The following is a 15,257-nucleotide window of genomic DNA, read 5'->3' as shown; positions in this document are numbered from 1 at the left end:
TTGGGACCCAGGTGGTGCCGGATTATCAGAAATGCCGGACTATCAGGAGGTACTCTGGCAGGGGCGGGTCTCGTCGGAGGGGAAGCGGGGGAGGGGGCGGGGGTGTGCCAAACCCTCCCTCCTGCTGCAGGGAGGCAGAGCCTGCGAGCGGTGGAAGAGGAGAGGCGGTGACAGGCAGGCAGCCATATTCAGGACGCATTAACTGCGTGTCGGCTGTGGATCCAGCCAGAGTGACTGTAACTGACCAGAACATCCTGAATGCGGCTGCTTTGGCACACCCTCGCCCCTTCCTCCTCCCCCTCCCCCTCTCCCACCGACCCCTACCTTCCCCTGCCCCCCCCCCCCCGGCAGTAGAGAGGAAAATTACATTAACTGTGTGTCGGCTGTGGATCCAGCCAGAGTGACTGTAACTGACCAGAACACCCTGAATTTGGCACAACCACGCCCCCTCCTTCTCCCCCTCTCCCACTGACCCCTACCTTCCCCCGCCCCCCCCCCTTCCCGGCAGTAGAGAGGAAAGTTACATTAACTGCGTGTCTGTAGCCAGACAGGAACCCCCCTTGTAACATCCATTTTTGCTTGCCTAGAGCATCCAGGGCACACAGAGCAGAAGGCCCAGGCTGTGTGACCGTGAATGGCTGTAAACAGAGATACACTAATTGCTGACCAAGAGGCTGCCAAGGAGTGTCCTTGACTTAACCCATATTGATACGAACACACATCCATCCACGGGGGGAGGAATCTCTCGCCCAGTAAAAAAAAAAGTCTAGTATTCACAGTTTAGTTATCTCTCTTGCAAGTGTAAATTAACTTGAAATTTGCTTGTAAGAACTGGTGCCACAAAACGGACCAGTAGAATTTGGCCTCTTAGATAAGAAAGAGGATACGGGCCCCCAGAGGTATATAGATGGGTCCAGCAGCATATTTTCTCTGAGTGTCAATCTACCATCTATCTGCTGGTCAGGTTTGGTGTTTGATCTCCCGAGGTTCCAGAGGGGACGCCCACCTCGTATTCATCTTTCCTAGGAATTGAGAGACCGGCCCTGACACGCTGGAGTCGAGAGGCACAGAAAGGGGTAAAAATTGTACCTGGATGTGGTCCTTTGTTTAAGTATATATATACATAGTGTTATAGCTCTTTAAAGATTAAGCTGTCACTTGGTACCATTATTTCTATTTTCTATCTTTACCTTTTTCCTGTGATCATTTTTAAGACCTATATATATATATATATTTGCTAGCATTTAAGAAATAGAGCAATAGCCATTGTAACCATATGCTTTTACAAGTCTTTTAATAAACCTGTAACTGTTTAAGTTTTTAACCTGACTCCTCCAGTTGCTGTAATAGAACCAAGCACAATTTAAAAGAACTTCAGCCGGTCATAAAGGGACAGACATGGGGAGAGCTTGGGCGTTTGGATCTGTGTCACTCCCAGGTGACAAGATCCGTTGGGGCACCTTTTCAGCCTTTCCTAGGCTGCCCGCTGCGAAGGAACCCGTGTTCTAGCAGCTGAAATCTAAGGTGAAATAAGCTCTTCCTATATAACGGGGCGTCTGTTGGCCTGCTGGCCACCCTCTGCGACGGGACCCCGGTCCTAGCAGTAAAGACACGGACGTTAAACCTTTTCTCGGAAACACACACACACACACACACACTGTTCTGACCGTCGGCTGACAGTGTTGGCTGTGGATCCAGCCGCAGTTAATCAATTACTCTAACAACTTGAAGCAGCTGCCGGAGCACTTCCGGGTTGCAGTTGGATGCCGGACCACCGGAGTTTTACTGTACATTGCCTTTAACCTAAAAAAACCCCATGTTTAATTTTTCAGAAAAATAAAATGTTATATCTCATAGCATGGTTCATCAGCCATAATGGAAAGGAAAGAGTAATTTTAAAAAAAATCAGAATTCAGGGTCCTGAAGTATCAGCAAGGAGCACCACTCACTGGACTTACACATAGCCAGAGAAAAAATGTGCAGTAAAGAATTAAATGGATTTTATAATTGCGATCTGAGAAAGTGCTTCAAGTATTATTGTATGTGCATTACAAATCAGTATTTGTCATTTACATGATCAGCTTGGATACTCTATGTAAAATAGTCAGAAAAACATGAAAGAATATCGCAAATACCAACAGTTTACATATTTTTGTGCTTATTTGTTGACTTACAAGAAATAGGTGAACTTTAAAATGAACACAATTAATTACATAAAAACTTATATTCAGCATGTAGCACAATACCAAGTCCTTCTCTCATATGGTCAAGTATATTTTTATAATGAACTTTTAAAATATTACTATTTAGAGTTGTTTATGCCAACTTAGATTTGCATTCCACCTGTTTAGTTTCAGGGTCACAGAAGCAGAGTTTTTTGTGTGTTTTTAAATCCTTCTGGTTACTTTAAACTGAAGGATCGTTTCTCCTCATTGCTCAATGCTTTGAATTTAATATTTATTTTTAACATTTTGACAGGAATTGCAAAAATGATGTAGCACCAAGTTGAGCGCTGGAATGTTTCTGATATTCTTGTCCTCCTCCACTAACTTTAGCTATGGCAATCATTTAAATTATTATTGCTTTTTTACACTATTACACTTCTATTGGTTATAGGTGCTAGGGCAGTAGGATTCTCTCATCTCTCCTAAATAAAAGACAGGACTATGCAGCACTTTAAAGACTAACAAGATGGTTTATTAGGTGATGAGCTTTCCCCTCAGATCAAATTGTGGAAGAAAATTGATCTGAGCAAGTGGGGCTGGCCCACGATAGCTCATCATCTAATAAACCATCTTGTTAGTCTTTAAAATGCTGCATAGTCCTGTCTTTTGTTTCAGCTACACCAGACTAACCCTGCTACATCTCTATTACTACTCTCCTAAATATATAGTGAGGGCGCCCCCTCCTGTTTCAATGTACCACTGAACACGAGACCATGGTTGATCTTTGCGTCAGCCTCTTTCTGCAACATAGCACAGTTATAAATATGCTAAGAAGCCACTTAGAAGTCACCCCGGTCCAGGAACAACCTCATGCCAAGACTTCAGTTGCGTTTAGGAAGCTCAGCAGACTCCATCATGACATGAATAGTGTACTTGAGCCAGGGGACAAGTGTGTTGGAAACAGTCTGAGTTGCAGTGTAGATGTGATCTAGAAACACGGGTCCACACACACATGCCCAGGACCAAGGTGATGCTGACAACGCCGCCCGTGGTTTGTTCTTTTCGGTAGATCAAAGGGCAGGCTCGCAGGGCGGACCCCTCCCTGCCTGTCTCGCCACGGCTGACAGGCTGCGCGCCGCGCCAGTCTCCCGCCCTCGGGGCAGGGGCGAGGGTGGTTTTGGGTCCATGTGGCAGCTGCCCTGCCGAGGCTGCGCTGCGCGCGGGGGGGGGGGGAGGCTCTTGCCACGTGCTGTGCCCAGCTGGCCAGGGATGAGCTCGCAGCGGGGCGCTCGCGCTCCCTCTGGGCCACCGTCCCCCTTCGCTGCGGCTGGGACGTTGCCTCTCCACAGAGCGGCGCTCTAGTCCCCGCGAGTCAGAGCAGCCCCCGAGGGCGGCAGCTCGGAAACCCCGGGGGCTGCCTCAGCCCCGCCTCCCGCGGAGCGCACTGAGCATGCGCAGTGCCGGCCGGGGCCCTACACGACAGCGGCAAGATGGCGGCGGCCGGCTCAGCGCGGGGGGAGCCCGGATGCTCTTGCCCTAGAGCGGAGGTAACGGTCGCCGCAGGAGTAGTGTGGGGCTGACGTACGTCGGGGGCCCGCGGGGAGAAGGGCACCGCGCGCAAGGGGGCGGGACACGCCGCAGCACCTTGGCCCGCGCCTGCGCTGTGGCTCCCGGGCGCCCCGCTGCGGGTGCGTTAGTGGCCGGACGCCTGGGGGGTGAAACCCCGCCACGTCCCCGTGTCCCCCCCCCCCCCCCGAGCATGGCGGGAGCCCTCAGGGACAGGGACAGTTTCAGAAAACAACAGCAAATGGCCCGGTAGCACTGGATAGACTCACAACGTGCAGAGGGGATCATGGGCTTCCCTGGGCACGGCCCCCTTCTTCAGCGGGGTTATGAGCAGGGGGTGTGAAAACTCGAAATAAATAGAAGGGGAAGGGAGGGAGGGAGGGGAGAGGAGGCAGCCGGGTGGGTGCGTGCCGGGAGCCAGCGTCTGAGCCGCCTCGCGCACGCCAGGCTCCTGCGTGTCACTGATGAGCCCAGGCTGGTGGGTTACCCATGCACGTGGTTACACTTCACCTCTAAGGTTGAACGTCTCTTAACTGGGACTCTCTGGTCCGGCAACATCCCTGGTGGTCACCAGGCTCCACCAGGCCAGGGATGTTGCCGGGCCAGAGAACCCTGCAGTGAGGCTAGAGCCCAGTAGCAGGGCTGCCCTGCGGCAGCAAAACCAACAGCCCAGCAGTAGGGCTGCCACCCAGTGACAATTCTGTGGGGAATAGGGAGGCCAGGAAGCAGCAAAGCTGGATCCCAGCAGCGAAACTGGCCAGCAAGATTGGGAAGCAGCGGGGGCCACCCAGCAGCACAACCTGAAGACCTGCAGTCCCACTACCACGTAGCAGTGCACCTGCCTAGCAGAACTAGAAGGCAGTGTGACTTGCATCGCTAAGCACATCATTTAACAGTTCCCAGTTAGTGTGTGAGCCTGGTAAAAAAAAATAAAAATTTGACATAACTTTCTTTCATCAGCTCCAAAATTTGAACTCTGGAGTCCCAACCTGGTTAAAAGCACAGTAATTGTGCTAATGCCACTCATGTTCTTTTCACATTACCTTTTATTGTAATAAAATGCTGACTAAAAAATTAGAGTAAACATTTATGTATTGATACGTATATTACTTTTAATCCTGAAGAATCCAAAAGCCCTTCCCAAACTAAATACATACTAAATAATACATTGCTGAAATGCTTCCAACTCCGGGACAGAGAGCAGAAGACATTCATAACTCTGAATGCTAATGGCTGGGAGGAGAATTTGTTCAAAATATTATAGTAAACCCCTACTTTTTAAAAAAGTGCTGTGAACTCTTACTGATTTTTAATGACAGCACACCCATTTTGAAGTTTTTATATTTAAAAAATGCACAGTTCCTCTGGAATGTCTCCAGATTTAATTGTCTCCATCACCATTGATCTTTTGTGTGTGCTGGAATAGAAAACAGGGCATTTAGAAATGTACCTTGTCATAGAACACTCATTATCTCCTATGATCCAAGGTGAGTGTGCATGTCTTTTGAGTGGGGATCTTGTTTAGACATTGATCTTTGGAGGCTAGCATAATCACTGTTTCCATAGGGATCTGAGGGAGTATATTGTTTCTTTACCGGCTATCTTTATGATGTGAGGATAGGACTTTCTTTATCCTATCTTCTGTCATTATCTATAAAATAGCCCTGGGCTTTCTCTTCCCAATCTTTGTGCTTGCAAATCACCATGATCTACAGATGACTTTTGACAACCGAAGTGAGAGAACTCATTCCATCTTGTTGGTCTGAAACACCCAGTTTTGTTGACTTTCACCAAACATGCTATGGGCCTCCCCTCGTTTTTGTTTGTTTGTTTTTTAAGTGGAAGGGATACAATAAAGCAGGTATTGTGGGCATGGTGAAACATTTTGGGGTTATTATTTTGATATCTCCCACTGATTTTCTGATTTGGGGAAAGCATATGGTCTTTTAAAAAATATTTAGTCATAAATGCCTAAGGTGATAGGATATTACTGTTTACTTGTGAATATAACTTAAATACATACACTGTATACATTTTGAGTGATGAACATTTTAAAATTTACCAAAACAGTGTACAGCTTGTTAAACTGGAAACAGTTGGTCCTTAATAACATATACTTCCCTTAATTTAATTGGCAAACCAGATCTATTGGTATAAACATTAACAATCAAAATTGCTAACCATGCCTTTCCTCTGTGTGTGCAAGAGAGTGATATACACTTCATTACCCTTTGTCATTTATACAGAGTGACTGTTTTCTTTTTAGGGGTTCTTTTCTGGAATATATCTTAATAACTTGATTAAGAGACAAGATAAATTGTTGATGATGACAGAGCAACTTAAAACCTTCCACTGGCCTTATTGTACATCTACCATGCAAAGTAAGACCATGCTTGAGCCTGAGCTCAAGGCTAATGCCCCTTGCATCTCCACTGCAATTGCACTAATGCATAGTTAGATGAAGAAAGTCTGAGCTTGAGTGAAGCCAGGACCCAAGTTCCATGCCTTATTGTTTTGCAGTGTAACTGCAGCCCTGCTTGACTCAGGTCCAGGGAGTCATCAGGAAGTATCCCACAATTCCAGGGGACAACTACCTTAGTTCTCTTTATACCATCAGTTTGCAGTCCATGCTATTGCAAATGAAAGCCCCACCTGCCCAATTGGCAAATGGAAGGAGTTTAGGTCACTGTTAACCCATGCTGTTCTGATCACCGATCTGGAAGCACACTATCAGAGTGCTTCCTGGGTTTGCAATGAAGAGTGAACTGAACAAGCCTTTTACAAAGTGAGCTGCTTTATGTTTACAGGGAGATCTGAAAAGTTTTCGCACAGTGCACCACACTCCCTTCAACGGAGTGGGCAGTATTAGGGATTCTAGGATATAATTACTTTGACTTAGGTCTCTGCATTGCTGTGTTGCTGCCAGAGCCCTAGTTTGGACTAGGGATATAAGCAACTAGTTGACTACCTTGAGTAACTGAGTAGGAACTCGACTAGTTGCTTACTCCTGCCTTTCCTGCCTCTCTCTGAGGGTATGTCTACACTACCACCCTAGTTCGAACTAGGGTAGTAATGTAGGCAACCGGAGTTGCAAATGAAGTCCGAGATTTGAATTTCCCGGGCTTCATTTGCATAAAGCCGGGCGCCGCCATTTTTAAATGTTCCCTAGTGCGGACTCCGTGCCGCATGGCTACACACGGCACGGACTAGGTAGTTCGGACTAGGCTTCCCAGTCTGAACTACCTAGTCCGTGCCGCGTGTAGCCGCACAGCACGGAGTCCGCACTAGCATTTCAAAGGAAGAGACACAGAGGAGAACTCGCACCAGCAGGGATTGCTTTGGTCCCCACTGGCACGGATTCTCGCTGCCTCTCCCCCTTTGAAATGCACGGGAACCAACTGTGAGTGGCTCTTGTACATTTCAAAAGGAGAGGCGCAGCAGGATAGCGAGCGCCACCCTTATTGACTAATTGAAATTTAACATCTCTGGTTTGGAGTACTGGTCAGATTCGTTTTCCCTACAGGTAAAATATAATGTAGATGCTCAAGACCAGGGTTCCATAATCTGGTTAGCTGACTCGAATCTTACTAACATTGGGCTTGCATGTCAGCATAGACATATCCACTGAGAATTGCTTTCCCTGTGGGAACATCTTTCTATCTAACTTCATCAGGAAAATTACTGGAAATGTTATTTTATTACAGCTAGTTAGTAATGAATATCTCATATCAGTAGAGGCATTAATTCTTTTGTGGCCATGACAGGCTCTACTGACAGCATTGTGCACGTATTTTTATAACTGCTTTAACTGTTGTGATTTTTCTTATCTAGCTTTACTGCATAGATTCTGTGCAAACTGTTCAGTTTGGATGTTTTACTATTCATTGAAGGCATTCATCAACTTCTGAGGAAAGATTTCCTGTAAACACATCTATTTTGCTTTAAATGTAAGTAGCCTGTGTCTTAGTTAAACATTTTCTAAGATTATAAGAAATGCTTATTTAGTTCAGTATTTTATTTCACATGTCCATATTACGTTTAATTTTTTGCTGTGGTATATTGATTCTTACTCAGGCTTTATCTGTTGTTTAAATCTTGTGTGATTTTTAGTCATTTAGGGAGAAGTCCTGAAAAAATTAATGCATGCCAGGGAGATTCAGAAAACTCAGAAGTTAAGACTCAGTTAAGTGTAATTTAAACACTTCATATTTGCATATAAAAGGTATGAATATAGAATTTAGATGTGTTAGGAAATAGTGAACACACATTTGTAAACATCGTAAAAGGGCTGAAAAAGTTCACAGTTGGAGGTGATGGTGTTAGCCAAACCAGTGTCTGATCCCAAAGTTCAGTAATACTGGATGAGCACATGAAACTAACTAATTCTACCCTATGTCTCATGACTAACTTTAACAGCCAGCAGAGTTACTTCCTCTTTCAACACCAGCTACTTGATCTTTTGGAAGACAGGAAGCTTTATCAAGTCAGTGAAGGGTTTATACATCTGGTTGCTCATCCGTCACATTTAGCTATGCATTCTAGTACTTGCTGGATTAGGTCTATATTTGTCATTAAAGACACAGAATGCTTTTGGAAATTAATATTTTTTCCATTCCTTTAGAGTTTTTCAGAATTAAATATACCTTTTTATTGTAATAGACTGTAAAATATACCTTTTCATTGTATTTATAAACTGAACAATGAGACTGAGGATGTTGTTGTGTATACAGTTCAGTTGATTCAGAGGGATAGTTGAGTTAGTCTGTAACTGGAAAAAATTAAAAAACAATTAATAGGCTAGCAGTACCTTAAAGACTTAACAAAACATGTAGATGATATCATGAGCTTTTGTGGATACAACCCTCTTCTTCAGATGAATGAATTTCCAATGGGTCCCATATGAAGAGAGATTAACAAGACTTGGACTTTTCATCTTAGAGAAAAGGAGAGTAAGGGGGAGTATGATAGAAGTCTATAAAATCATGACTGGTGTGGAAAAATGAATAAGGAAAAGTTATTTACTTATTCCCATAACATAAAAACTAGGAGTCATCAAATGAAATTAATAGGTAGCAGGTTTAAAACAAACAAAAGGAAATTTTTCTTCACACAGTGCACAGTCAACCAGTGGAACTCCCAAGGATGTTCCAGAGCTTGTGCCAGAGGATGTTGTGAAGACCAGGACTTTGACAAGATTCAGAAAGAACTACAGGCAGTCCCCGGGTTACATACAAGACAGGGACTGTAGGTTTGTTCTTAAGTTGAATTTGTATGGAAGTCGGAACTGGCGTCCAGATTCAGCCGCTGTTGAAACTGACCAGCGGCTGACTACAGGAAGCCCGAGGCAGAACTGCTCTGCCCCAGGCTTCCTGGAATCAGCCACTGATCAGTTTCAACAGCGGCTGAATCTGGACGCCTGGGACAGAGCAGCTGGGGTGCTGCCGGGTAGGTTCCCGCAGCGCCGCCACTCACAGGTGGTTCCCGTGCATTTCAAAGGGGAAGAGGCAGCGAGATTCCGTGCCAGTGGGGACCAAAGCAATCCCTGCTGGTGCGAGTTCTCCTCTGTGTCTCTTCCTTTGAAATGTAGAAGAGCCACAGGCAGTTCTTATACACTTCAAAGGGAGAGGGAACAGCAGTCGCACCAGCACGGACGGGACGTTTCAATCCCCACTTGTGCCGTTTCCCCGCTGCTCTCTGCCTCTCCCACGGAGACAAAGCTAGAAGGAACCAGCTTTTAAGATAGCTCCCCCCTAGCACAAGCTTGTGCTCCCCACCCTTTTCTGCCTCTCTCTGAGGGTATGTCTACACTACCACCCTAGTTCGAACTAGGGTGGTAATGTAGGCAACCGGAGTTGCAAATGAAGCCCGGGATTTGAATTTCCCAGGCTTCATTTGCATAAAGCCGGGCGCCACCATTTTTAAATGTCCGCTAGTGCGGACTCCGTGCTGTGCGGCTACACGCGGCACGGACTAGGTAGTTCGGACTAGGAAGCCTATAATTTATTATAACAAATCACCTAATTAGAATCAGAGTCATATCTTTTATTTTGCAATAAAAATTGTTAAAGACAGTTAAAAGATTTTATAGTAGATACTAAGGCACCCAAACATTTGAGAATTTATTAATCCAAATTTGAAAATATTAATGGAAGACTCATGCCAAGAGGGCTGGCTGGGTTAACAAAGATTGATTTTGAAAAAAGCCACAGATCAACATTTTCTAAGATGCTCGTTGACTTTTGGTTGTTATCATTCCACTTGTTTGTCTATATATGCTCCAGTTGAGGTCAGTTGAAACTGAGTACTCATCATTTATAAAAAACAGGTGCAAGAGGTCTCAAATGAGTCATGCAAAATCAGTGGTCATTGGGGGAGGGGGGAAATGAAGGGGAAAAGCTGTAGGGGGACACTTTTCATGTGCATCTGGAAGCACATTGCAACAGTTTATCCTAGATATGGGTTTTGTCACCAGTATTCCTGCTATTCTGACTGCTAGATTGAATTACTGAAATGTTCTCTACATAGGTCTGTCCTTGAAGTCTATCTGGGAATTAATACATATGTATCTGACAGCCTACTCATATTATTTGTATTGCTGTAGCACTAAGAGGTTCCAGACCCATTGTGCTAGGCACCATGCAAACATATAAACTTGATGATAATACACTAATTCTCTGAAGTCTTCATTGCCTTCCTATTTGCTTCTTAGTGGAATTCAAGTTGTTGATGTTGACATATGTAGTCCTAATCTGTTTGTATCCTGGCTGTGTAAGAAAAAGTTTTCTCTGTGTCATTTTAACAGTTTTGCTTAGCAGGAGCCCTCTTTCTAACAGTCTTTAAATTTTAAACATCAGAAGACTTGTGACAGGGCATTCTCAGTAGTGAGCACTTAGCTTTGGACTTTTCCCCCAGTTGACTAATAGAATCAGAGTAATAAATATTTAAGACACAGTGCAGAGCTCATCATATCTCTCAGAACTTTGACTAAGCTGCAACTGGCTGGCTATCCAGCTTATTTTAGTGTCCACTTCTATAATGTACAATCTGGACTGCCCTGTTCCAGCACCCTCAGGACCTGACCCAACCCAAATGAGGGAATTTGCCAGATCAGGGGAGGTTCCCTGCCACCAGCCTACCAGCACACTGCCCCTCCTTCCGGCTGGCTTTAGCCCTGCTACTACAGGACTCAGGCTTGGCTCCAGCCCACTGCTGCCTTCTGGCCAGGGCTTCCTGGGGCCCAAACTCTGTAGCTGCCCCACTGCTGTTGCCCCCAGCTGGGGCTCCTTGGGGATGACACTCAACTGTCTGATGGTGGCGCTCCCCACCACTGGACTCTCATCCAGCTTGCACTGCTGAGGCACCAGGGCTTTCTGGTCCAGCAATACCTGTGATCCTGCTTCACCATGGATGTTGCTGGACCAGAAAGTCCCAGATTAGGAGGTTCAACCTCTACGTGATGACTTATGTTATTTGTAACATCTGTGGTGTTAGTAGGATTTTTTGCACATCTAAGAATAAAATAAATAGTATAACAAAGTGTATGCAAGTGTAGAGAAAATTAATAAAAATGTATGGTATAATCATAGTGATTATGTTACTGTTACTTTTTCAGGTTTAAACATGTCTGATAAGAAAATACTTATGAACAGAACACATTATATTGAGAAACTACTTTCTGAAAACAATTTCCAAGATATTGGAAATCACCTTACAGAACTTGAAGCTGTTGATATGACTATAGAGTATCTTCAAGAGACAGATGTTGCAAAAACTGTGTACAGAGTCCTCAAGAACTGTCCTGCAATAAAATTGAAAAAGAAAGCAAAATATTTATTATCAAAGTGGAAGACACTTTACAAAAATAACTATTTTTCATCAGTTTCTGAGAGTGTGAAAGACCACAATGAATATTTCAGTTTGGTTCCGCAAGAACAGATAGAGTTTTCTGAAGAAAACCTTCCAAAAGATGCAGCGTATATTAAGCCACAAAGCAGTGTGCATCAACTGGGGCTTTTAAAAAAACAGCACACCGATGAGGACTCTAAACCTGTTGACAGTGAAACAAGTCCACAGCAAGAACATAGGAAGGCCATGAGGTTTAAATGCACAGATCTTATTTATAAAGCTTTGACTGATTCTGCCAAAAGCAAAGAGGAAACAGATAAGTGTCAAGAATTATCCAAAGAAATTGAACACCATATTTTTGCTCTGCATCTTACAAATGACAAAAAGTACAAAAATTGCATCAGAAGCAAAGTCTCTAACTTGAAGAATCCTAAAAATTCTCACTTAAAACATAACCTGTTTTCAGGTACTATGAGTCCAAAGACTTTTGCTGAGATGACTGTGATGGAAATGGCCAGTGATGAATTGAAACAACTCAGGGCTTTGTACACAGAATCATCTGTTCAGGAACATCAGCTTCCCCAAGCTATTGATGGCACACAGACAACCAAAATAAAATGTAGGCGCTGTGAAAAATTTGATTGCACGATCACTATGATTGCCAGGGGAACTCTCTTCCTTCCTAGTTGGGTGCAAAATGCAAATCCAGATGAACAAATGATGACTTACGTTATTTGTAATGAGTGTGGAGAGCAGTGGTACCACAGCAGATGGATATGTTTGTGATTATTAATCCTTTAATAAATATCACTTCAAAGTGAGACACATAAAATGGATATGAAAAGAAAAGTGTGTTTGAATTATTTTTGTACTTATTTTAAAATCAGTGCTAACTGCAAATAAGTTGTAGCTAAAAGAAAATTATAACATTTTGGAGGTTGTTTTGAAATCACTTGGCTTTAAAATTTTCTTTTCGGAGTATAAAATATACATTGTGTGGTAATGTAATTTAATGGGTAACATTTGCTTGCTTGTTACAAAGACTTCTTGGTATTTCAAAACAATTAAGGACTTATTTTCAGAGATACTGAACACTACAGTTCATATTGTTTTCAGTGTGAGATTTGTGGATGCTCAGAATTTATGCAAATCAGTTCATTAGTAAAGTTTAGGCAAATTAGTTAGAATACTATAATATTTTTTTTCCAGAATGATCACTGAAGAATGCCTAACACAGACTTGCCAATTAATTAAATGAGAAATTCACTAGCAAATAAGAGTTGGATTATGTCTCTAACAAATTTAACCATATAACACGTAGAATGTTATGCTGCAAAATATAAAACAGGACAGACTGGCAGCAAATTAAGGAAAAAATGGTCTTGGATATAAACTGTTTAATAGCTTAGCAAAAAATGCCTTTTTAAAAAAGAGGTCCCAGTTCACATATGAGTATGAATGAGGTCTAAACTTGCATCTTAAGGTGGTGTACAATACATCTGGTAGTAAGCATTTGCAGAATTATTCTCCAATGGCCTGATTCAGGAAATTCTTTACGCATATAATTAAATCATCATTAAAAAATTAAGTGATGACGTTAATGAGACTTAAGCACATTCTTAAATGTTTTCCTCAATAGGCATGTTTTCCTAAATTGAGGTTTTAATTGCTACTGTTTTATCAAACAGAAAAAATCTCCACTTAAAATAAGTCTATGAAATTACTCCTGTAAATTATCACTTTAACATTCACACTTCCTGGAGGTTGTGCCTATATTCCAAAATAAGAAGCATGAGTGAATCTAAAGGCTAGGTTTCAAGAAACTATTTTGCCAGGATCCAAAATGTTTCCTTTCTAAAATACGTATTAAAACAATGTATACATTATTTTATCTGATATACATTATCCACCTGCTATACATTAGCATTATCTTTAGAAAAAGACGTTCTGTTAACAAAATGTTACATTTTTTTATCATTCAGGTAATAAATACATGAGGGAAAATAACCTTCTTGTTTTTACTCCTGGAACTGGTGAAATAATGTGCTCTATGGTTGTGCAATACTGGAGCATCTGTCCTGTTTCTAAGTTCATATTTCAGATTTATATCATGCATGATAACAGCACGAGTTAGGATTAGGATCCATTTATTTTTCTTCTGTGTAATTTACTTTTTATTTATTATATTTTCTCTCTCTGCATTTATATAACACCATGTTAATTCTCTTCCAGATACTATTGGGTATTGATTAAAAAGCATTAGTGTTCTCATTTTTGTTTGTTTAACATAGAAAATGATCCTGCTAGTCCTGGTTAGCTGAGTAGATAGGTGTGATCTGGGAATGAAATTGGCTAGAGTTTAGAATACTTTGGTAGTCAACATTTCCAATAACTTGAATGATTATAGAATCCAAGGGCTGGAAGAGACCTCAGGAGATCGAGTCCAGCCTCCTGCCCAAAGCAGGACCAATCCCAACTAAATCATCCCAGCCAGGGCTTTGTCAAGCTGAGACGTAAAAACCTCTAGGGATGAAGATTCCACCACCTCCCTAGGTAATCTATTCCAGTGCTTCATCACCCTCCTACTGAAATAGTTTTTCCTAATATCCAACCTGGACCTCTCCCACCGCAACTTGAGACCATTGTTCCTTGTTCTGCCATCCATCACTACTGCGAACAGCCTTTCTCCAGCCTCTTTGGAGCTTCCCTTTAGGAAGTTGAAGGCTGCTATCAAATCCCCCCTCATACTTCTCTTCTGCAGACTTAAGCCCAAATCCCTCAACATCTCTTTGCAAGTCATGTGCTCCAGCCCCCTAATCATTTTGATTGCCCTCTTCTGGACCGTCTCTAATGCATCCATGTCCTTTCTGTGTGTAGGGAGGAGGGGGCGGAATTGGATGCAATAATCACCAGTGCCAAATAAAGAAGAAGAATAACTTTTCTAGATCTGCTAATGCATGTAGCAGATCAAGAAAGCATTTTTTTCTGGTTGATGTGAGCTGGAGGAGCACTCAGTAGAACATGGTAGGAAGGAGATGACACTCATTTGTTCTCCAAATGAATAATTTAATGCCATACATTCCTACAGTAAAACTCCGGTGGTCCGGCATCCAGTGGTCCGGTACGCCTGATGGTCCGGCATCAACTGCAACCTGGAAGTGCTCTGGCAGCTGCTTCAAGTTGTTAGAGTAATTGATTAACTGCGGCTGGATCCACAGCTGATACGCAGTTAATGTAACTTTCCTCTCTACTGCCAGGAGGGGAGGGGCAGGGGTCGGTGGGAGAGGCGGAGGAGGAGGGGGCGAGGGTGTGCCAAAGCAGCCGCATTCAGGATGTTCTAGTCAGTTACAGTCACTCCGGCTGGATCCACAGCCAACTCCCAGTTAATGTAACTTTCCTCTCTACTGCCGGGAGGGGGGGGGCAGGGGAAGGTATGGGTCGGTGGGAGAGGGGGAGGAGGAGGGGGCGAGGGTGTGCCAAAGCAGCTTCAGAACGTTCCGGTCAGGGTGTGTCTAGACTACATGCCTCCTTCGACGGAGGCATGTAGATTAGCCAGATCGGAAGAGGGAAATGAAGCCGCGATTAAAATAATCGCGGCTTCATTTAAATTTAAATGGCTGCCCCGATCTGCCGATCAGCTGTTTGTCGGCAGATCGGGGGAGTCTGGACGCGATGCCCCGA

At 43.5% G+C, this 15,257-nt stretch overlaps 1 protein-coding gene across 6 annotated transcripts; it reads left to right on the top strand.

Moving 5' to 3' along the window:
- The first annotated feature begins 3,445 nt into the window (after positions 1-3,445).
- On the top strand, positions 3,446-12,397 carry TCEANC (transcription elongation factor A N-terminal and central domain containing). Of its 6 annotated transcripts, XM_075914701.1 has the most exons (5): positions 3,446-3,712; positions 5,998-6,112; positions 7,563-7,678; positions 7,842-7,913; positions 11,344-12,397. In XM_075914701.1, exons 4-5 carry the CDS (start codon positions 7,871-7,873, stop codon positions 12,360-12,362), a joined length of 1,062 nt encoding a protein of 353 aa, XP_075770816.1. In that variant the 5' UTR covers positions 3,446-3,712; positions 5,998-6,112; positions 7,563-7,678; positions 7,842-7,870; the 3' UTR covers positions 12,363-12,397. The 6 variants fall into 6 exon arrangements, with proteins under 6 accessions (XP_075770816.1, XP_075770808.1, XP_075770833.1 ...); XM_075914693.1 differs by lacking the exon at positions 5,998-6,112; XM_075914718.1 differs by lacking the exon at positions 7,842-7,913 and having other exon boundaries at positions 3,452-3,712.
- The last annotated feature ends 2,860 nt before the right edge of the window (positions 12,398-15,257 follow it).

This window comes from Pelodiscus sinensis, chromosome 1 (genome assembly GCF_049634645.1).
Source record: "Pelodiscus sinensis isolate JC-2024 chromosome 1, ASM4963464v1, whole genome shotgun sequence".
Taxonomy (NCBI): domain Eukaryota; kingdom Metazoa; phylum Chordata; order Testudines; family Trionychidae; genus Pelodiscus; species Pelodiscus sinensis.
The sequence above is the reverse complement of the archived record's forward strand: the minus strand, read 5'-3'. Positions and strand labels throughout refer to the sequence as shown.